Source organism: Aotus nancymaae, unplaced genomic scaffold (genome assembly GCF_030222135.1).
Source record: "Aotus nancymaae isolate 86718 unplaced genomic scaffold, 86718_ANA_hifiasm-v0.15.2.pri h1tg000022l_1, whole genome shotgun sequence".
In the NCBI taxonomy this organism is placed as follows: Eukaryota; Metazoa; Chordata; class Mammalia; order Primates; family Aotidae; genus Aotus; species Aotus nancymaae.
The window spans coordinates 41,232,551-41,255,335 of NW_026988435.1; the positions used below are offsets into that span (position 1 = coordinate 41,232,551).

The 22,785-nt window shown below is 41.1% G+C and overlaps 1 protein-coding gene and 2 long non-coding RNA genes across 6 annotated transcripts in view; all 3 read left to right on the top strand.

The window, feature by feature from the left end:
• LOC135276397 (uncharacterized) overlaps window positions 1-3,110 on the top strand; it is a 38,353-nt gene extending 35,243 nt beyond the window's left edge. The window contains exon 3 of the long non-coding RNA XR_010343939.1: window positions 3,093-3,110. This is a non-coding gene — a long non-coding RNA (uncharacterized LOC135276397). The remainder of the gene's footprint in view (window positions 1-3,092) is intronic.
• Window positions 3,100-8,772, top strand: KCNJ15 (potassium inwardly rectifying channel subfamily J member 15). 4 transcript variants are annotated; one of them, XM_012445422.3, is made up of 2 exons: window positions 3,100-3,190; window positions 5,387-8,772. In XM_012445422.3, the coding sequence occupies exon 2, from the start codon at window positions 5,405-5,407 to the stop codon at window positions 6,530-6,532; it is 1,128 nt and encodes a 375-aa protein (XP_012300845.1). In that variant the 5' UTR covers window positions 3,100-3,190; window positions 5,387-5,404; the 3' UTR covers window positions 6,533-8,772. The 4 variants fall into 4 exon arrangements, with proteins under 4 accessions (XP_012300845.1, XP_064236219.1, XP_064236220.1 ...); XM_064380149.1 differs by having other exon boundaries at window positions 5,396-8,772; XM_064380150.1 differs by lacking the exon at window positions 3,100-3,190 and adding an exon at window positions 4,310-4,447.
• A 5,212-nt stretch (window positions 8,773-13,984) lies between these two features.
• LOC105713673 (uncharacterized) lies at window positions 13,985-17,050 on the top strand. Its single transcript, XR_001106609.2, has 3 exons — window positions 13,985-14,100; window positions 14,444-14,545; window positions 16,799-17,050. It is a non-coding gene; the product is annotated as an uncharacterized LOC105713673 (long non-coding RNA).
• Window positions 17,051-22,785: the final 5,735 nt, after the last annotated feature.

A 22,785-nucleotide genomic window follows, 5' to 3' on the forward strand; every position in this document is an offset into this window, starting at 1 on the left:
GAGGATGGCAGAGGTTGTACATTCCTGGAGTGGATACACAGCTGTTCTATATCTCTGTGAAATGATGTTATTTTAGGATGCTAAGAGAAAGTTGAGCCATAAGCCTCTTTGTCAAGGGGAGAATGTATCTCAGGTGTGGTTCCCAGCATGTGTTCCTGGAGCACCAGAGATGGCATCACCTGAGGACTTGCTAGACATGCGGATTCTCAGGCTTCACCCCAGACCTGCTGAATCAGCAACCCCGAGCCTTCCAGGTGATTCTGCTGTGGCTAAACTTGAGCCCCTCTTTCGGGGGGTTGCAGGCATGGGCACAAGAGCCTTGCTGTGGAATGCACCACTGCCTGTGTCTGCTGTTGGGAACTTGGGCAAGTCACTTACCCTCTCTGTGCCTCAGTTTCCTCATCATGGGGATAATGATGGTGCCTACCTCTCAGGGTTGGTGTGAGGGTTAAATAAGTTTCCATGTGGAAAGCACTTAGAACAGTGGCAGGCATGAGGCGGTTTGAGTGCTATCTGTGTATGATGATGATGATTCTCATCACCGATCTGAGCTTTTATTGCTATCATTACTTCCCTTTATGACATTATCTTATTCTTGCTAGAGTTACTTTTTATCTGCGTCTTTCCCACCTTAGGTTGCCCTGGCTCCATTCTTGCCTATTAATTGCTTATATCTGTTTTCCAACTGATCAGTAGCTTTCTGGTCATTTCCAGGTTGATTTCTCTGATAGAACAGTGTGTTCCAGCTTGCTGTGGTGGGTTTTGGATTGTTCGTCCTTATAAGAGCTTCTATCTTTGGTGAATGTTTTTCATCCCTCAAGATGGCAATGGGCAGTGCCTTTCCACTCCCATTCTCCTTGCTGTGTCCCCAGCACCGGAAGTGTAGTTCTCCATACAGCTAAGTACCTTTCCAATGTGCTTTCTGTTCATTCTGTTTCAAAGTGTGTTTATTTTCTTTCCTTTAACTCCAGAAAACGAATGCTCACAGCATAAGCACTCAGTGACCTCAGACCATGAATCTTTTACTGGTTTGAAGTAGAAAAGAGTAATGCTAACCTATTCATTCCACAGTTTTAAGAACTTCACTTGGGTAGATATCACCATTCTAAGAATTACAATCCCAACCCAGAAACTGAAACGATGTAACAAAAACTGCAGAAACAAACATTATTTCCAGAAACTAAAGAAAACTGCTAATGGCTTATATGGAATATTGCTTAGCTGGGAGGATTACCTCTTTTCCTGTTTGCCCCAAGAATACTCACTGGCAGCGCTTGAGGCTGCAGCATTCACCCGGAGATGACTTCGCCACACAATATATTACTTTTATTATTATTTTCACGTCACTCTAGTATATCAGCTTTGGAAACAAAGGACATCATTGTATTTATAGCATTCTGTTTTTAGTAGTTGTATTTTTATTTACAAAATATAGTAATTCTTGATTGCTGAAGATGTCAAATCCTGGAAAACACAGCATTCCTACACACGATGTTAATGTCAGTCTTCAACAGTGGTTGGCCAGAGATTCATTTGATGAATCTGATTTGTCCTAAATAGACAATTCGGATGGTTCAGATGATTCTGATGTTAGTTCTGTTTGGAAATAACTCCAAGAACGATTTTTATGTTTTATTTTCACATTGAAAATCAGTCATATTTGCTTCAGCCTCAAAGAGCGTGTTTATGTAAAATTAAATGAGCACTGGTGGCAAGCTGCACTTTTTTTTTTTTTAATGAGAAAAGCGTTAGGATGGGGGAAATTAGAAGAAAATATTCCTCTGGTATTCTTTGTGTTCTTATGTTTTGGGAAACTGCTACTGTTGCTTAGCATGTTAGAATTAAGCCAGGTCTATTGAAGACTAAGGGAAAAGAATCTAAGGCAGTAACATAAAATTATATGAAATAAGAGTGCGTGTCAACAAGGTTTTAAACTTCATGAAAGAAGTCTGCTGAGGAATAAAATTCTATAAATTAAGAGCCTATGATAAAGTGCAATTCATAAAGCCTGTGGGTAAGATTGATGGGCACAATGAAGATTCTGGGTCTTAATAGAGCAATGACAAAGAGGTCGTTTGCCAAACATGCTGTGACCACAATAGGAGGATCCAGCCTGTAAGAGGCTGTACAGGTTAATTGGGAATATTTTAACTATAAAAGAGTAATAACTGCAAATAATTGGTGGATCAGAAGAAACGTAGGAAGTATAAGTGTGCCTATGTGTGTGTGTGAGACACAAAAATATATAGGTGTAGACAGGTGGATGATTGACAGATACAGATGATAGATAATTGATAGGTAATAGAGCAATAATTGATAGATGATAGATAATTAGATAGATATTTAGACAGATGATAAATAGATAATTCAGAGACAATAGATTGGTAGGTGATAGATAATAGATGGCAGAATTGGTAGGTAGATAATTGATAGATAATAGATTAATAGAAGATAGATAATAGATAGGCAGATAGCTTAGGAAGAATCATTTTAGAAAAGAAGATACAAAAGAACCTCTCGAATGTAGAGGAGATTGCATGAAACTGTGGATGTTTAAGGGGATTTTGTTGTGGACTGATAGGAACCCTGGGCTAACTTCCAAAGACTTTGGACCTGGTTCTTTCTGCCAGGACCCAGCTGTGTCAAGTGGGTTGGTTCTGACAATCTTTTCCACTCTAATGTCCTATGACTCAACAGTAGCAATGCGTTTCCACAGGCGGTAAAAATATTCTAGACTCTTCCCTTCCAGCGCTCACTGTTTACTTCCTCTGCGCTTCCCCTTCCTGCCTCCCCGTGTGCTGGTCAGTTCATAGCGGGGCTCAATGAGGGTGGGTTAACCCTCTCTTTCCAGGGTGTTTTGCTACAGAGTTCCCTCCAGGGGCTGGGAACTCTGTGGTGAGGGCTGTGGCTGGGATTCAGCTTCCTTCTTACGTCATTCCTTGAACCTTTACCCTATTCTGTGCACTGTGCCAGATAACCAGGGATTGGAAGGTAAATGCCATGGTGTAACTCTTAGAAAATCATCGGGGGCCAGTTTTACTGGGGTACACTTGGTAACCACCTACGAACCCATGTGTCCTTCTTTCTTTCAGGCAGTAGCAGAATCCCATGGTAGCCAGGTGGGTGAAGGGGACCGAGGACGTTCTACCTGCCTTGAAGAAGACACCTGACCTGCGGAGTGAGTGACCAGGTAGTAGACGGTTCTGAGGGCATCGCACATTTGAGGGAGGGAGGAGGACAGAGAGGGCGATGGCACCTTTTGACTGCTGACTGCCAGCTGCTCTCTTTCCCACAGAGAGACGCTGCACCCAACACCCAGAGGTCTAGGTCTTGTCCTGTGATTTCTATCCACCAAGCCTTGATAGGAGGTACAATCGATGCCATTAACTCCAGCACTAGATACACAGGACTGCAGCAAACACACTCTCAGCAGAAGGAGGAAACAGATCCAGTTCATCCCAAGCCTGGCTGGCTGCCCCTTTGAAAGAGAGTTTAAAACAGAAGCTTCATGGTGCTGCCTTTAAAAACAGGGCCAAGCTTTCCAGAATCTGGTAGAGGGCTGAGTGCCCGCACGACACTTGTGTATCACTCACACTGGAACACTTAAGCTTCTGTTTTTATTTCAGTGGATTGAATGGCATGCAGTTTCCTCAGCAGTTTAAAAAAAAAAAAAAAAGGTGCATGCAGTCACTTGCAGACAGGCTGCATTTGTCTCTGCTGGTGCTCACGTTACAAGCTGGTCTGTGCATTTGGGCTTGCCAGAATGGCGTTTCGTTTCCAAACCTTTACTGTGGTCACTTTCCTCTTCGTTATGCTGAAAAGGTTGCTGAGGGTATAGTAAGGCCCTAGTCCATCAATTAGATCCTGTACTTTTCTTCTAACTTGATCCCAAGAACAGTGGAATTTGCTTCAAGGTAAAGAAAATCTGAATAATGTACGGCCCTTCTTTGCAACAAAAATGACTTTCTAAGAAGAAAACAATTTCAAGGGAGCATTTAGTAAATAACACACTCTTAATAAAGTAGCAGGAAAATTAAAATGCCCAGCAGACCCCTTGCATCCTGAACAGGTGTTTGCAGCTAATGGATACCATTTCCATTTCCTTGAAGGGATTTGCCCAGAGGATTACCTCCAAAATTTCTATTGAGATAATACTGCTCTAACAGAAAGAGCATCGCATGAATCATAAACCACTGTATATCAGTTCCTTTATAAAAGGGGAGTTTTTAAAAATTCTTAAAATACCAATGAGGTGAAGAAAAACATGCCACACCAGTGCTCTGTAATCACCCACATTATCTTTCTCAAGGAATGTGGGGAAATTTATGTCAGTCACCAGGCAGGTACTATGAGATGCTGGGGGCCTCACAGTCAGCTTGTTCCCGGCTGTTAACTTGGAGCAGCGCGTTTCCTGGGGCTGAGCGTGGAAGCCCAGCACTTCTTATAGGTAGGTCTTTTCTGCTACAATGTTAGATGCCTACACTTACTGACTTCTTCATTTGCTCTTTAAAATGGATTTCTCCTGCTGGTTCTACTTAGTTCTAAGGAGTAAGGAAGAATTTTGGTGCCATACCTAAATATCATGTCTAAAGTGACATTGGTAGCACTTTTCCAAGAATAACCAGCATATTGATCAAGCCATTAATAAAGCCTAATTATTTGCTATAAGAATGTTTTGGGTTGTTTGCTAACTAAGTTTTTTCCAAAGTCATAACAAAACTAGAAGAAGTCGTAGATTCTTAATTATTCATTAGATTGGGGGAAAATGAATTGCTGTTACTAAGAATATCATGCAAAAGGTAGGTTCTAAAAAACGCATTACTACCAACTGAGTTTTAAAGATTTATAGTAATATTCTCCATATCAAGAAGTATTTCATGCATGGTACTAGATTTATACTCAGTCAAATAATTTTAAATGTTCTATAATTGGGAATACATGGTAGCTGAATATCAGTAAACACATTGCTCTATGAGATATATGCATACAAGTTTATCACAAAAAAATAGCATAACTTTTTTTTGGAATATGAGGCTCTGTTTTAACAGTTTACCTTATTCAATAGTAACAAAATCCCTGAGGAATAGGCTGTATTACCATTTTAACATTGGAGAGTGGAGGTCCAGAGAGGTTAAATAGCTTTCTCCAGGTCACACAGCTGATGAATTGCAGAGTCAGCATTTAACCCAGGTCTGCTCTTTTGCAAAGCCTCTGCTCCTCACTCTACCCTACTGCCACCTAAGCACAGATCAGTTAATCTTGCCTTCAGAATTATCCTTTCTTGAGTACTTCCATATACATTCATACTTACTTCACATAATGATTCTATTTTCTGGAAGTTCCACCACATAAGACCGTAACGAAACGTCTTTGTCATTTCTCTGAGTGTTCCCAGATCCCGGCAATGGATTCCATTCACATGGGCATGTCCAGCAGCCCCCTGGTGAAGCACACTGCTGGGGCTGGGCTCAAGGCCAACAGACCCCGCGTCATGTCCAAGAGTGGGCACAGCAATGTGAGAATTGACAAAGTGGATGGCATATACCTACTCTACCTGCAAGATCTGTGGACAACGGTTATCGACATGAAGTGGAGATACAAGCTCACCCTGTTCGCTGCCACTTTTGTGATGACCTGGTTCCTATTTGGAGTTATCTACTATGCCATCGCATTTATTCACGGGGACTTAGAACCCGGTGAGCCTATTTCAAATCATACCCCCTGCATCATGAAAGTGGACTCTCTCACTGGGGCATTTCTCTTTTCCCTGGAATCGCAGACAACCATCGGCTATGGAGTCCGTTCCATCACGGAGGAATGTCCTCATGCCATCTTCCTGTTGGTCGCTCAATTGGTCATCACGACCTTGATTGAAATCTTCATCACCGGAACCTTCTTGGCCAAAATTGCGAGACCCAAAAAGCGGGCTGAGACCATCAAGTTCAGCCACTGTGCAGTCATCACCAAGCAGAATGGGAAGCTGTGCTTGGTGATTCAGGTGGCCAACATGAGGAAGAGCCTCTTGATTCAGTGCCAGCTCTCTGGCAAGCTGCTGCAGACCCACGTCACCAAGGAAGGGGAGCGGATTCTCCTCAACCAAGCCACTGTCAAATTCCACGTGGACTCCTCCTCTGAGAGCCCCTTCCTCATTCTGCCCATGACATTCTACCACGTGCTGGATGAGACGAGCCCCCTGAGAGACCTCACACCCCAAAATCTAAAGGAGAAGGAGTTTGAGCTTGTGGTCCTCCTCAATGCCACTGTGGAATCCACCAGCGCTGTCTGCCAGAGCCGGACATCTTACATCCCGGAGGAAATCTACTGGGGTTTTGAGTTTGTCCCTGTGGTATCTCTCTCCAAAAATGGAAAATACGTGGCTGATTTCAGTCAGTTTGAACAGATTCGGAAGAGCCCAGATTGTGCCTTTTACTGTGCAGATTCTGAGAAACAGAAACTCGAGGAGAAGTACAGGCAGGAGGATCAGAGGGAAAGAGAACTGAGGACGCTTTTATTACAACAGAGCAATGTCTGATCACAGGGGCACCATGCAGGTTTAACCCTGCACGCTGTTTCCGCATCAGAACTCCCTTCAAATACGAAGACTGCTGTGAAGACAAAAATGTGTAGACACACTCTAAAAACCTGCATGGACATACAAAATCAATCTTTTCCTGTGATCTTGTGGCTAACCAGCATTTCTATGTTTGAGAGAGTTCTTTTTAAATGCTTTATCTGAAAGTGAACTCTTACAACTCAGATTGTATAAAATCAGGCTACATTTCTAAGAGCTTGGTGTAGGGCAATTGGAATAATGTCCTGTTAGATAAACAGACACTTAGCAATGCTAACATTAAAAGTATATGTATTTCTATACAAGATTATTAGCTGTAATAAAAGATATTTATTTAACCAAGTATCAATGACCTTATGGCCAAGAGTTCATTGATCTCATTGCTTTCATTGATCTCACTGCTTTAAAACATGCTGTTTTTGTTCAGGCAAGAAAAATATTATATCTAATGATTGTGTGATAATACCTGAAAAGAGGTAGAGAGACTCTGTTCACAAAATGTAGTAATTTCATTTTTACCTTTCTTCAGTGGACTGAATTGTATGAAAGGAAACTGATCAAGTCTGTAATTCACAACTGTGGAAACCTACACAAATGGGGCTGGTGCCATTGTTTCCTCTATTTTTTTTTTTGGACTGTACTATCCTCTTTCCATTCAAAACGTTTCCATTCAAAATGTGGTTCACAGACCCGCCACATCAGCACCATCCGAGAGCTTATTAGTAACACATAGATTCTCAGGCCCCAGCCAGACTTACAGAATTGGGGTCTGTATCTTGACAAGATTGCCAAGTGAATTGTGTACAAATGAAAGTTTGGAAGGTCTGCTCTGGACAACGTTTCCAAAGCAACTTTCTGAAGCCATGTGAAAAGCTGACTGTGGGTCCCATATCCCTGTGCCATCCAGACTTGGCCTCTCTTCAGTTCATTATTATTGGCCAATATTTCTTTCAGCCGTTTCATTTCTTATCTATTAAAATGCATTGCCCATAAAGGAACTGCATATAATTATCCCCTGACATTCCAAGAGCAAAATAAAGCTCTTGAGAGTAATGGTTGTCTCAGTTATGCCTGTTGATTACAGTTAGCACAAAAGAAAAATTCAGCTGCCTGACAATACAGGAAATGTTCTCAGAGGCTGAAGTTTGTAAGGTCTGGTGGGGCCATAAGGAAGAAGAGGGGCTGAAAGTAAGGAATTCATAAACAAGATGACTCCCTGATGCATGAACAAGATTTGAAAATCTCAAACCTGTAAAGAATACCCTCGATATTTAAATAAAGCTTATACAAAGAGGTAACATTTTGCTCCTGGCAAAATTCAGGAGTCTAGTGTTCTGCATTCCTTTGAGGCAAAAATAATAATAATAATAAATGGGCTATGACTGGTTAAATGTCCAAAAGGTGAATTCTCATTTCATTCAAACAGAGACAGATTTGCGCATTCACTCAGCAGAATGTGGCCATGAATGTTCAGCCCCTTCATACATACAAAGATGTACATGAGTCCCCCCACTGCACACAAATACTCACACACAAGCACACACATGCACATACCCTGGCTCTTCAAGCATAATCAGGGGAGCCATCAGTGGAAGACATTTGTGATTAAGACAAGTCCTTGACAGACACATTCATGTCTATTTGGTTCTATAAAAATATGAACATTGGGACTCAGAGCAAAAGGGGAAAATAAACTGGATTCAAGTTATCAGTGAAATGATGGTATAGATTACAGCAAATCTGGCTATATGTTGATGTTACTGCATTTGTAAATATCCTCCCATTAAAGAGAAAATGTGGCTAAAACCCCCGGACTGGAACTGAACTAGTGTAAGGCAGGTGTAGGGATAATGGAAGTAAAGTTTGTGAAAGTTTAAAGAACGATCTCAATCCGTGAATGAAAGGGAAGATGTTGCTTCTTTAATTATTTGGAAGGTTTTTTTTCTTTTTCTGTTGATAATTTTATGGAAGGTTGCTTTAGATCTCCATTCCTTAAAAAATATTACATGTCAGTGTAGTTAGATATTATCTCTTTTAGTTATTACACTTGCTATTTTTTACTGTATATTGTGGTATAATCAACAAAAAAATAATGCCATGGGCATGTTTAGACCTTTTGTGTTGCACTATTAAATTTTTTTCAGAGTATTTATATCAATGCTAACTTGAATGTGATTCAGATTAAAAATCTTGCTCGCTTATATTGTATATTGTACAAGGACATAGCATAAAATTCAGAAAAATTTTTGTATTTCATTCAGCGTATCAATTTCAGCCAAATTTGGAAGACTTGACTATCTGACCTTTTGTGCTACACACACAAAACAAAGATTGGAGCAGAAATCCACCTTAAAAATATATCTTAATTTACATTTAGATAATATTGAAATCACAGTCTGTTAAAATTAGAAATGTAATTCAAATACAAATCAAACAAAATAGTTGTTTCAATTTATCTAAATATCTGGTCCTAAGAGTGGCTTTAGAGTGTCTGGTTTTTAGAGTGTCTTAAAAATCAATATAGGTATAAGTCAATAAATCATATTTTAATATTCTATGAATAGCTCTGAAGCTGTATCTGGTTTGAAGCTTACCATTTTCCTGGCACCTTAACTGTCATTACTTTGTGCATAATTCTTTCATGTTACTATGTTAACAAAGGATTTAGGTAGCAAACTTAATTTATTATGTCTGGTCAGTCTTCTGCTTGAAACAGATTCACCCTCAACACTCAACTAAGGAGGAGCCAAAGTAGTGAAGTATTCCTGACCCAAAAAGTCTTTAGAATTTTGAAACATTTCTAATGTGTTAGGTTTTCTCAATGAGACCATTAAAAAACGTTGTGTTCCATTTGAGAAACCACAGAGTCAACAGCAGTAAATCAGTGTGCCCCACAAGCCATGTCTTATTCAGTAATAAAACAGACGGCGCTCACATGGTGCCTGGCAGACAGCGACTCTGGGCAGCAAAGCACTGAGTCACCCAACTCCACTCCTTTGGGATGGGGTTGGGAGTCATGCACTGGCTCCCTTTTCATCCTGGGGAAATTACAACACGAAGTCGAGTGTCCAGAAAGCTGAAGAGCTGGTTTAAGGTGGAAAAATGCCATGAATTAATGAACCAGATATTTAGATAGATCAAAACAACTATTTTGTTGGATTTTTATTTGAATTAAATTTCCCCATTTTAATGGACTGTGATTTCAATTTTATCGAAAAGTAAATGAAGATACATTTTTAAGGTGGCATTTCTACTCTAGTATGAAAAAAAAAACAGTGGCATTTGCACTGTAGCATTATTCTCTCTTTTGTTTGAGTCTTCAATATACATGCCTCACCTGGAGGGAGAAGAAGAGAAAGGAAGAGAAAATTGAAAGCACTAGGTCTTTAACAAGCTTTGCTTCTGTACGCTGTCGTGATGTGCAAAAGTCAGACATTTGACCACGTGGCACAGTGAAGACTCTCAGACTCTCAATTTTGGCTTTTGTTCTTGCTAGACTTTCCTTCGCCAATTACGTTTTTGCAATAACTAGTTTTATCATAGCTTTCCATGATGTGACTTTTTTTTAAACTGAAAGGTATTAGCATTTCCAGTCTTGATTTCCAAGTTCTGTGGTGTGCACTAGAAATCCAGTCTCTGGTTGTTAGACTCTGGGTAGGTAAAAGATGCTCTTAATTTTCTTCCCCTGGGGAAGACTTGCTTACACTTGAAGATCTAAAGCTTAACAATCACTTCTAAATGATTAATTGCATACACTTTACCCTTTGTGAACTTCACTTTATCTTTAATCAAAGTGACGTCCCAGTCAATCCCAGGACGTGTGGACAGCAATGAGTGGTTTTCTGCTCTCAAAACTAATGTGACTTATGAGTAGTATTAGAGTCTCCAGAGTTAGAATTTGCAATAAAATTGTATGATTAGAAATTGATTGGGATTTCAAAGAATAAGGAGTTATTTGCCTTCTTAAACTACTAGCATTTGTCAGTGTCAGTAAACTCTGTTTTTTGTTTTGTTTTGTTTTGTTTTTTGAGACAGAGTTTCACTCTTGTTGCCCAGGCTGGAGTGTAATGGTGTGATCTCGGCTCATTGCAGCCTCCACCTCCTGGGTTCAAGTAATTCTCATGTCTCAGCCTCCCGAGTAGCTGGGATTATAGGCGCCCACCACCACGCCTGGCTAATTTTTGTATTTTTAGTAGAGACGGGGTTTCACCATGTTAGCCAGGCTGGCCTCGAACTCCTGACCTCGTGATCTGCCCGCCTCAGCCTCCCAAAGTGCTGGGATTACAGGAGTGAGCCACTACATCAGGCCTTTTTTTGGCTTCCCAGGAGGAGCAATTCCCCTAGACTTCTAAGAAAAACTAATGGATGTTTTCCCAAAGTTTTTCCACTAAATACTTTTAAAAAACATGAGGGAAAACTAGAGCTTCGGCCACTTCACTTCACCTTAACCCTCTGGGCCTCCTCATCTGGCACCCAATTTCTTTTCAACATCACATGTGTTTGGTTGACGGTTTGTTCATATTTGCTGTTCATTCTATTAAGTCAAATAGATTGGTGGGTTAAAAAATAATCAATTCAAGTTAGGAATTTGTGGACATTCAGATATCCACATATGGAGAACAGGAATTTTTACTTTTCAATTGGTATGTTGGCAGTGCGAAAAAACAGAAGACCAATAGAAGGCGATTGATTGGAGTTGATAGTTAATAGCTAATAAAACGCCAGGCGCAGTTGCTCATGCCTGTAATCCCAGCACTTTGAGAGCCCGAGAGGGGAGGATCACAAGGTCAGGAGTTCAAGACCAGCCTGGCCAAGATGGTGAACCCTCATCTCTACTGAAAAAAATACAAAAATTAGCTGGGCGTGGTGGTGGGCGCTTGTAATCCCAGCTGCTCAGGAGGCTAAGGCAAGGAATTGCTTGAACCAGAGAGGTGGAGGTGACAGTGAGCCAAAATCACGTCACTGCACTCCAGCCTGGGCCACAGAGTGAGACCCTATCTCAAAAAAAAAAAAAAAAAAATCAGAATTTGTTGACTCCGAGTTAGGAAATGCATGACCTCTCTGCTTACTGTTACTTTATGCAAATTTACTTAATATTATAGAAAAGTAAAGAGCTTCCAAGAAGGTGATTGGAAGGAAGTTCAAAGGAAAGATTTTTTTTCATTCACTGTAGTTTTAGCTGTATTCTTTCATTTGCAATCAAATCTCAGGATTAAGGATGTCGTATTAAATCAAATCATTACAGGAAGTATGACTGTAACAGGGGCTTTTTACAAAAACAAACCTCCAGATCACAAAAGGAAGCTGTATTTGTGTGCTGACATGAGGTATTAAATAGCAGCCAGGAGACAGGTAGGACAGCAGCCGACTTGGATGCATTCTTTAGGAATTATTTCTGTAGAGTGTCATGGAATTATAAGTTACAAAAAGAAGGCTTTTGTAAACAAAATCTCCATTCCAGAAGGACCGACTCCAAAGACTCCAAAATACTACTTAGTGAAATTCACGGGAACGTTATGGTGATGAAAATCCCAAACGACATGCAGATTTTACAAGCAAACAATCCCACTGCTTGTCACTCCTGGCAGTGTGTACTTACCAAAATCTTGATCACACTTTGGTCTCTTGCTCTATATAGAACCACATCTGATCCTTAGACAGTGCTGCAAGATGTGTGCCCTTGCTTTCCCATGGTTCTTAAACTAGTCTCAAGCTTGGGTTTGCTCTAGCAGAATGGTGACTCGTGTTTCTCAAGGCTGAGCTACTATTTGGTACATGTTGGAAATCTCACTCTAACTGTGTATGCGCTGTTATCCCTGAACCCAATCATACAATGACCAAACAGCTTTAAATATGTACTTTTGCATGCTGTGAATTCATCCCTCTATTTGTGTTTTGCTTCTTTTCTAATCACCAAATAGAAATGAAAATGAAATCCCTGCCTCATCTCTACTTTTTTTTTTTTTTAAGAGATGGAGTCTCACTCCCTTACTCAGGCTAGAGTGCAGTGGTTCACTGCAATCTCCGCCCCCACAGGTGCTTCTCCCACCTCAGCCTCCCAAGTATCTGGGATTACAGGCGTGTGCCACCATGCCCGGCTAATTTTTAAATTTTTAGTAGAGATAGGTTTTCACCATGTTGGCCAGGCTGGTCTCAAACTCCTGACCGCAAGTGATCTGTCCATCTCAGCCTCCCAAGTAGTTAGGATTACAGGCGCGAGCCGCCGCGCTCAGCCTCATCTCTCTTTTTATGACTGATGCTCTACTATTCCAGAGTGATCATTTCATTTCAGTCAATGATTAAAGTCAAGCAACCATTTCATAACAAACACCCTTTCAGCACTGCAACCATTACCAAAGTGCCTCTGTGCCATCGCTCCTTTACTTGGATGGATTAAAAGAAAGAAAACACTTCATTGCCTAAGTCCTACAGGCGTTAGTATGGGCGTGACTACAAAGGGCACATCTAATGAAAACCCACGTAGCCGAGGTATGCATCCAGAACAGCAGCTGTTATCCTCCAAGCAGTTTCATGAGAAAACTATAGCCACATGCAACCAGGTAGTCGCCACAGCTCCGAACATTCCAGAGTGTCTCTTTTAGAGCCCTCTCCTTGGGAGTCTGGGCTCACTCTTGTAACCTTCTCAGGGGTGGCCAGGCTTTGTTCTTGGAGTGAGCATGTGACAGATGGAAATAAACAAGGCTGGTGCAGGTAGCAGGAGGTCAATGTTGAGGATACTCTTTGAACAAAAAGGCAAAATGTTTTCCAGAAAGTGCACAGTAATCTGGAACACAGTCATGATGCTAGCCAGTGGGACACATTTTGTTAATTTTAATTTACTTGGAAGTTTTCAGACAAGTATTAATTTCTACCCCATTATCTCAAGCATCGCTTGTCCTTCTAGGGTGATCTTGGCTGAAAACTGAGCTAACCATATCCAAGTAGTAAGACAGCATTGCTTTCACCACACCATGTCCTTGGGGCAGAGAATAAGGGAATTTGTTATAGCAACATGGGAAGCTCTGTCTCTGGGCTGGATACACAACATCCTTGCAGGCATAATTTCCCTTCTCAGAAATCTTGTCTTCATGAATGTTAGACAACTTTAATGGTTTAATTTTTCATGCAAAAGTCCATATTCTTCCCAGAAACTCTTGCTTTGTTCAAGTGATTATTTTGTAAATTAGTGTATTCCTTTAGTGGAATTTAACACTTGCATGATAATCTTAGCTGATAGTGCATTTGAGTGACCCAAATGTGTTTTCACCCATCCTAAGGCTGCTTTCTGCATCTTTCTTAGTTTGCCTCTACTGAGTCTGCCAAAAACTCTTACTCTTTTTAAGATTTTGTTCACATTTAAAATTTATTTTATTTTTATTTTTTGAGACCAACTTTCACTCTTGTCTCCCAGGATAGAGTGCAGTGATGTGATCTCGGCTCACTGCAACCTCTACCTCCCAGATTCAAGCGATTCTCCAGCCTCAGCCTCCCAAGTAGCTTGGATTAGAGGTGGCCACCACCACACCCAGGTAATTTTTGTATTCTTAGTAGAGACGGGGTTTCGCCATGTTAGCCAGGCTGATCTCGGACTCCTGACCTCAAGTGATAGGACCATGTTGGCCTCCTGAAGTGCTGGGATTACAGGCATGAGCCACCATGCCCAGCCCACATTTATCTTACATTAACAAATAATAATTGTATATATTAATACATGTACACATTTTAGAATAATTATATCAAGCTAATGACATATCCGTCACCTCACATATTTTCTTTTTTGTAGTGAGAGCATTTAAAATCTACTCTCTCGGCAGTTGTACTTGCTCTTGACAGTATACCTCTCTGTAAACTCTGTTTAACGTCCCCATCCAGCAGGTGATTTAAAGATCTGTAATAAAGACGTCCACTACGACCGACAGACTCAGCGTCACAGCAGCCCAGAGCAGTGTGCTTCCCCTTACCCCTGCTGCCACAGTAAGTCTGGCTGACCTGCTACGTGTTCAAATGTGTTGTGGCATGTTCTGTTGCCAGCATGCTCCTTCTGCTCACACCAGCCACACACACGTGTGCACACACACACACACACACACACACTAGTCTCATGACATCTGGTCACATCTTAGATATGCAGAGAGCAAACAATATTCACACTTGTAGGATTCTGAATGCTAAAAACAACTTCAAATATTCCATAGTCCATGTCATACCCAATGAAAGGGTAGAAGAAGGACTCATGCAGTTATCTACACTTTGCAGAAGACCCTACAGCTCACTGAGGTCACTTTCAGAGTGACCGAGTGAGCCATTGGTGGTAATCTGGGTCTTTTCCTTCTTTTTCTTTTCTTTTTCCTTTTTTTTTTTTTGAGACAGGATCTCACTCTGTCACCTGGGCCGGAGTGCGGTGGCACAATCATGGCTCACTGCAACAAATTCCCAGGCTCAAGCAATCCTCCCACCTCAGCCTCCTGAATACCTGGGACTGCAGATGCACGCCACCATGCCTGGCTAATTTTTTACTTTTTTGTAGAGGTGAGGTCTCACTATGTTTCTCAGGCTGGTGTCAAACTCTTGAGCTCAAGTGATCTTCCCACCTTGTCCTCCCAAAGAGTTGGGATTACAGGCATGAGCCACCAGGCCGGGTCTGGATCTTTTCCACCTGGCCTAATGTTTTATCTCCTAAATTACAACATGGAAATCTCATGGTGGAGCAGATTTCCACAGGAGATGGATCAAAGTCAGGGCAAAAGTGATGGCAGAATAGATCACTCAGGTGAAAGCATGAGGCTGGGAGGCTGGGAGGCTGGGAGGCTGGGTGAACTGCCTGAAGGCCTAACATGCTTCAAAGGGTCTGTTATTTAGAGGCTGGGAACATCAGATAAATATCTTGAAGGTAGAGATGATATGAAGCGATCAATCCAAAAGGAAAAGGGCAGAGGAGTAAGAATGCCACTCATCAAGACTAAAACAGAATCCACAGCCCTGCTGTTCATCTAAGTAGGGACAGACAGTTGACTAAAGACTAGACATGGGGTGACTAAGATTAAGAAATCCTACAGAAAAGTCTAGGTGAACAAGCATGCAGTTCTAAAGTCCTCACATTCGTTACAAGCGCATCATACGAGGCTCAGAAAAGTTAAGTAATTTGTTCAGTTATCCATCTACTGAGGCGTAAAGCCAGGAGTGGCCAACATCAAAGCCTGGCTTCTTCTCTGTGTTCTGTCCTGCCTCCCAGGTGGGTGCATCCAAAAAAGCCTAGGTGATTTGGTGGCTGATGCCCTTGGAGCGAAAGCAGCATTTGCTTGGTGCTCAAGTGTTTCCACCAAGTGAAAAAAAGCCGTGGTTGAATTGCGGTGTCACCACAGACAACTTGCAGGCGTTGAATTCACGCCAAAGAGCAGCAATGCAAATAATAAGGGATTTTGCCAGTGTACCACCCGTTGTGGATACAGCAGTGAGCTTTCAACTGAATGTTTTGCTGAGTTCTAAAGAGCTGATTTGTAAGGATTTATACTGGGCCTTTCAGAGAAACTCTAAGGTAGGTAATCATTTTAAGGTCTTGGTTGATTGAGTCAAGACACAAAGAGAGCTTTGCAGAGACAAGCAAACACTGCAGAATCAGTGGAGGTGGCTGGAATCCGATGCTGAGCTTCCGGGGCCTAGAGGGAGCAGGTGAGTGGCCCCAGAGCATGCACTCACTGCTATTACAATGATCATGCCTGGGGCAGAAGGGCTCAAGACCCAGACACCAAGAAAAGCTAGAAACGCAGGATGAGAACAAGGGGGTCCTTAGCCGCTGACTCTAGAAAGATGTTCTAACAGATTGCTCTTGGCACTAGGGAAGATCTGCCTACAAACCTCTCCATTTCACAAGCAGATAAATAAAGAGGGGCAAATAGGAGAGAGTGGAGAATGAATCCACAGCACAGGATGGAGATCAAGGAAGTAGGGCTTCAGGAGCAGAGACCCAGCCCCAGGGCCTTCAAATCAAGAGCAGGACTCTGTCCCTAGTAGGAGTCCAGAAGAAGGGAAGCAAGACAAAAATCCTGTTTCTGGGACAGAAAAATGAAGGCTGGAACTCAAGTGTAAAGAGGCTGGCCAACACAGGAATGGAACTGTATAAAATACTGGGGCTTCCTCATTGGAAAGACGGATTTGTGGTGAGCTGAACCTGGACAAGGTACACTCACTAAGGAGTCAGTGGCTCCTAACATCTTTATCTCTCCTCAGCAGGAATCAGAGGCAGAAACCACAATTTCTGTTTCAGTGCTTCCCAGGGCAAGAATCGGCGAGAGGCAAGCACATCATCACAGCCTTAAGTGCACATTTCATCGTCAGATGAAGCGGTTTCTCGCATCGTTTGTTATTTACCCAGTCACTTTAGCAATCACCGGATCTCCAAGACAGGTCCATAGAGTGTTGTGGTCACCACATGAGTATTTATTTGGCAATGGACATTGTACTAGGAAATAAAAGCAGATTCCTAAAAGAGCTACGTTATTTGTATTTTTCTAGGGCTGCCATAACAAATAACTACAAACTGGGGGGTTTAGGACAATTCATTGTATCACGTTTCTGGAGGTGAAAAGTCTGAATTCGAGGCATCTGTAGGACCATGTGCCCTCTGACACCTGAGGGAGAGGTATTTTCCCTGGCCTTTCCTAGCTTCTAGGAGGCTCAGGTGCTCCTTGGTTTATGAGAGCATCATTCTAACCTCTGTTTTCATCTGCACATGGTCTTCTCACATCATCTTCCCTTTGTGCCTGTCGCTGTGTCCACATTTCCCCCTTTTTATAAGGACACCAGTCATATTGGATTAGGGACCACCCTAATGACCTCATTTTAACTTGATTATCTTTCTAAAGATACTATTTCCAAATAAGTTCACATTCCAAGGTACTGGGGGTGTTAGGGTTTCAACATATCTTTTTGGAGGGATACAGTTCAATCCATAACATTATTCTTTCCCATCCATTTCATCACCAGTTGATCTACCTTTAACCTTCCCGCTAATCAGAATCATATAAATAAACCAGAAGAATCTTTGCTTTGGAAGAGACAGACACTTTCTCTGGGTTACTGTAACTGTCCTGAATTTCCCATTTCTGCAGAATGGACAGAAAAAGCTGACGTCTAGCAGACATTCCATTTTAGTTTGACCATAGCTACATGGAAGTTATGCCGGTAGACACTCCTTTGGAGAGAGTTTCTGGTTCTCAGTGCAGAGAACAAAGGACATTCTTCCTTGGAAATTGCCTCTACTATTTTATAAACAGGAGGACTTTTCAAACCTGGTTTTCAAATAGCCAGAGGCTAATTGTGCCCTCTCCAAGTTAATAATATACCTGGCTTCCTCTCCCAACTGCTGTCACAAAGCTTGCTGATTTCTCAATAGCACTGAGATACTTGAAAATAATTGATTTCTAGATGCATTTCATAATTCTGGGTCTGCCACTGTCGTCATTTTATATCTCCTACTATAAAGGTTAGGGAAAACCCTTCCTTGGCAAGCCGGCAACTCTGATATGTTGCCTCAGTGTGATTCTGCATCCATCAGACCACAAGCTGAGGTCCTCACACTTGCTTTGTTTTGCTGAGTCAACAGTCGCACCCCATCGTTTTGAGGATAACGCTCTTAAGTGTTGCCTATCTCCCCAAACCCCTCCTCATCCAGTGCTGGAAACCTGAAAGCTAACCTTGCCTTTTCCCACTCCCTCACCATCCGTATCTGATTCGTCACCAATCCCCATCCACGCTGCCCCTGGCATTGCTCTGAAGTCAGTTTCTTCTCCCCATTCTAGTCTCCCCATGCTTGGTTCCGGCCACCACCACCATCACTCTCCCAATAGATGTGTGGAGAATAGATTGGGAATATATCTATTCTCCACACATCTATTTTAGAATATAAAATATTCTCTCTAAGCACAGTTCAGTGGCCACCGACTAACTTGTCCAGAGTTTATGCACAGAGTCAGGGATTCCCATTTTAGGCGCTCTTCTATCTTGGATTTCTTCCACCCTCCAGTAGCCCTGGTTGCATTTGGGACAAAATATCAGTAACTTAAAATTTAAAAAATAAAAAGTAACACAAAATAATTCATGACAGACACAATATTAAAATTTTAAGTCAAGCTGGATCAGTATACATACTTTAAAAGGCACATTTCACAGTGGCTACCCTGTTTCTAGTCTTTCTCCTTCGTAACCTATTTTCCACACTGTACCCAGTGTGGTCATTCTAAAATAGAAATCTGATCATATTACTCTTTCATTCAAAACCCAACCTTCAGATAAAGGGCAAGTGTCCAGACATGGGATCCACACCTCTCCTTGATCTGGCTCCTGGTAGCTTCCTTCCTTGTCATCTCTTTCCCTTGTGCTCTACCTTCAAACATCCTGAACTCTTTGCAACCCCCCAGTGCTGAAGGTTTTCCTCCTCTTGCAGCCTCTGGGCCATTGGTTATGCTTCTCCTTCCGTCTGGGATGGTACCACCCAAACCTGGCCAGCTCGGGCTTGGTCTGCTGGCTGTCTATCTGAATGGCTTTCCTGACAGTGCCTATGTGATCCCGGAGGAAGGGATCCTGCCACTCTGTTGACTTCCCCAGGGTGCACAGCACCTGATATGGAGGCAGGGAGGGCAGGGAAGTGCTGGGTAGAGAAGAGCAGGGTCTCTGGTGAGGGACTCTCAGGCCTGTGCCCACGAACCTAAATGATGATAGGCATTTCTGGTTTAGAGTTCAAATGGTTGCCTTTTGGCCTGCCAGCCCCCACATCCCGTGCCTATAAAAATATGGGATCATAGTGGGCACAGATACAAACAGCTGGATATTGAGAGGGGCAGAAGAATGCACTGGCAAACACCAGAAGAAGACACTGGCAGGCCAGTGACAGTGGAATGACATAGACACTGAGGAAAATTCAGTCAGGGGCGGTTGGAGGAGAGTCCAGCCACTGGGCAACCCAACTCCAGGGGAAGATCACCTTCCCATTCCATCCCTCTTCTGGCTCCCCATCTATCTCACTGAGAGCTACTTCCACCACTCAGTAAGACCTTGCACTCATCCTCCAAGCCCATGTGTGATCTGATTTTTCCAGTACACTAGGGCAAGAACCCAAGATACAGAAAGCTGTTTGTCCTTGTGATAAGGAACTGAGCTGATTAACTCAAACCACCTGCAGAGGGCAAAGCTGAAAGAATGCACTGTAACACATTGGGGTTTCAGGAGTTGTAAACACTCACCCCTAGACACTGCTGTGGGGTCGGAACCCAAACATGCTCCCCACAACCTCTGCACCTGCTCGTCTGCATGCTCTCCCTAGGGGTTTGAATACTGGGGTCCCAAAGAAGTAAGCCACACCCCTGCCGCACACCTTGTAAGAGAGATAAAGGAACTTCTCCCATTTCCCACCCACCTCTCATAAGGCTGTCCTGACATCATGACCTAGCCTGCCATGCCTCTGGGTAGCATTCCATCTCTGGAGTCAGGCCTTCCAACTGGGCTGCTCACAGGCCCTTGCCCACTCTGGTAAGTGGTTCCCCACTGGTTCTTCTGATAAAACTAGGGTGTGGTGAGTGAGACAGGGAGACATTTGCCTCAGGGGCAACATTTAAGTGTTGCTGAAAAACTCAGTAATCAAGATTCTCTTTTAATGGAATATTATTTAAAATAAAAAGCAACACAAAATAATTCATGACAGTCACAGTATTAAAATTTTAAGAAAAGACAGATCAGTAAGAGTGCTTAAAGGAAGATTTATAGTTTCAGGTGTTTGAGAAGAAAAAACAAAGATTTCTTCTACAGCCTTAAGAAATCAGAAAAAGAAGAATAAATTGAACCCAAAATAGAAGGAAGAAAATATTTTAAGAAGACAGAAATCAAGGAAATAGGAAATACACCAACGAGAGTTCTGTTTCTGGTAAAAAAAAAATATATATCTTCCCACAGATAACAACTATAAGTGCTGGAAAAATGCATAAAACCAACTAACCAAGGACCCTAGAGAGGGAAGCAAAGCAAGCACACTTCACAGGAGAGTTGAAGTTCACAGGAAGCAGCCAGCTTGGGGGAAATTCTCATTTTTTTCAGCCTTACCCTAAGGATAGTTGCAGTTGGGAGGTGTCATAGGTCAACTAAAGCTCCTGTAAATAGCCGACCATTTTTCTGTCTCATGAAAAAAAGAGAAGGTCCCAAGGGCAACCAGGGCTACTGGAGGATGGAAGAAATCCCAGAAAGAAGAGCATATAAAATGGGAATCCCTGACTCTGTGCATAAACTCTGGACAAGTCACTGAACCATGCGAAGAGAGGGCAGACCGCACCAGACCAAGCTAAGATCTTAACTACTGTGTAACCACTGGCAAGACCAAGTTTGAAGTTTAACTCTAACCACGTTTAACTCTAACTAGCCCGCTACATAAACATCCACATACTTTTCAAAAAGAGAAGAGAATTCAGAATCTCTACAACATACCTTGGACAATGTTCAGGATACAATTCAAAATTAAAAGACAGATGAATAATCAGGAAAACGTGGCTTACTCTCAAGAGAAAATGTAGTCAAGAGAACCTAACCCTGGGGTGCCCCTGATGTTGGAATTATTACATAAAAGTTGTAAAATAGCTATTGAAACTATGATTAATGAGGTAAAGAAAATAGGCAATAATTGAAAACTTAAGAAGTCTCACTAAATACATAGAATATACAAAAAGAATCAAATTAAAATTTTAGAACTGAAAAATAAACTCTCTGTAATAAAACTTTTACTGGATGAATTGAACAGCAGAATGGAGGTGAAAGAGGAAGGATAGGTGAGTTTTAATATAAATTAGTAGATTTATCCAAACTAAAGACACGAAAGAAAAAAAGACTAAAAAAGTTTGTCAAACATCAGGAACCTGTGTTATAATGTCAAATGTCTAATGTACAGGCAAAAAGCAATTCTTGAAAGAGAATGGGGAAGAAATATTTGCAAAATAATGACAGAAAATAATCCTCATTTGAGGAAAGATGTACAAATTTAGAAACTCAGAGGACCCCAAATGGGAGATATTATATTATATCACTATATATATAGATACATATGCAGAAAACCATGTTTAAAATATTCAAATTAAACTGCTATAAACCAACAATAAAAAGAAAGCTTTGAAGAGAGCAAAAAAAGAATCTTCTATTACATACAAAAAAAATTATTCTAATGATCACAGAATCTGATAAGAAACCAAAGGGAGAAGAAGACAGTAGAATAATATTTTAAAGTGCTAAGAGAAAAAAACTGTCAATTTAGATTCTATTTCCAGATACATATGTCTATTTCCAGATATATATATACATATATCTCCCTTAAGAATTAAGACAAAATAAAGACATTTTCCAAATAATGAAAAACCAGGAAAAATTGCTTCTATATATCCATAATATAAAAAAAATTAAAGAAGATTTTCATGCTAAAGAGAAATAAAACATCAGATGCTAACTCACATCTTCAGGAAGGAAGAAATAGCATCAGAAATGGTAAATATCTAGAGAAAAAACTGTTTTCTCTTAATTTATTTAAAACATATATTGATATATTTATAATTCTAAGAGTGTCTTGTGGATTATACATATGTATGTATGTGGATTGTACATATATATGTATGCATACATACATAAATAATAACATAAAAGTGGTGGGGTAGTGAATGGATATACGCACTTGTAAGATTCTTACATTCATATAAAATGATACAGTTTAACTGGAACTAGACTGAAAATCTAAGAATGAGCACTAGGAGATCCTCAGAGCAAACCACCAGAACTGATAAATTAATTTAATAAGGTCACATGGTAAAAGATTATTATATGAAATCAATTGTATTTTTAAATACCGGCAAAACAAATTTGGAAAATAAAAGCTAAAACTTTATTTACAATAGTTTCAAAAATAAAATATTTAGGAATATATTTGACAAGATCTATGTACAACCTAAACTGAAAACTACAAAACATTACAGAGAGAAATTAAAAAGCACCTAAATACATGGAGAGATACACCATACTCATAGGTTGGAAGACTCATGGAAGAAAATGTCAACTTCCCCAAATTGGTTAATAGATTTATTACAATCCCAACCAAAATTTCAACTAGCTGTTTTGGAGAAATTATCAAACAAATTCTGAAATTGATGTCACAGCACAAAAGACTCAGAATAGCCAAATTTTTTCTTTCTTTC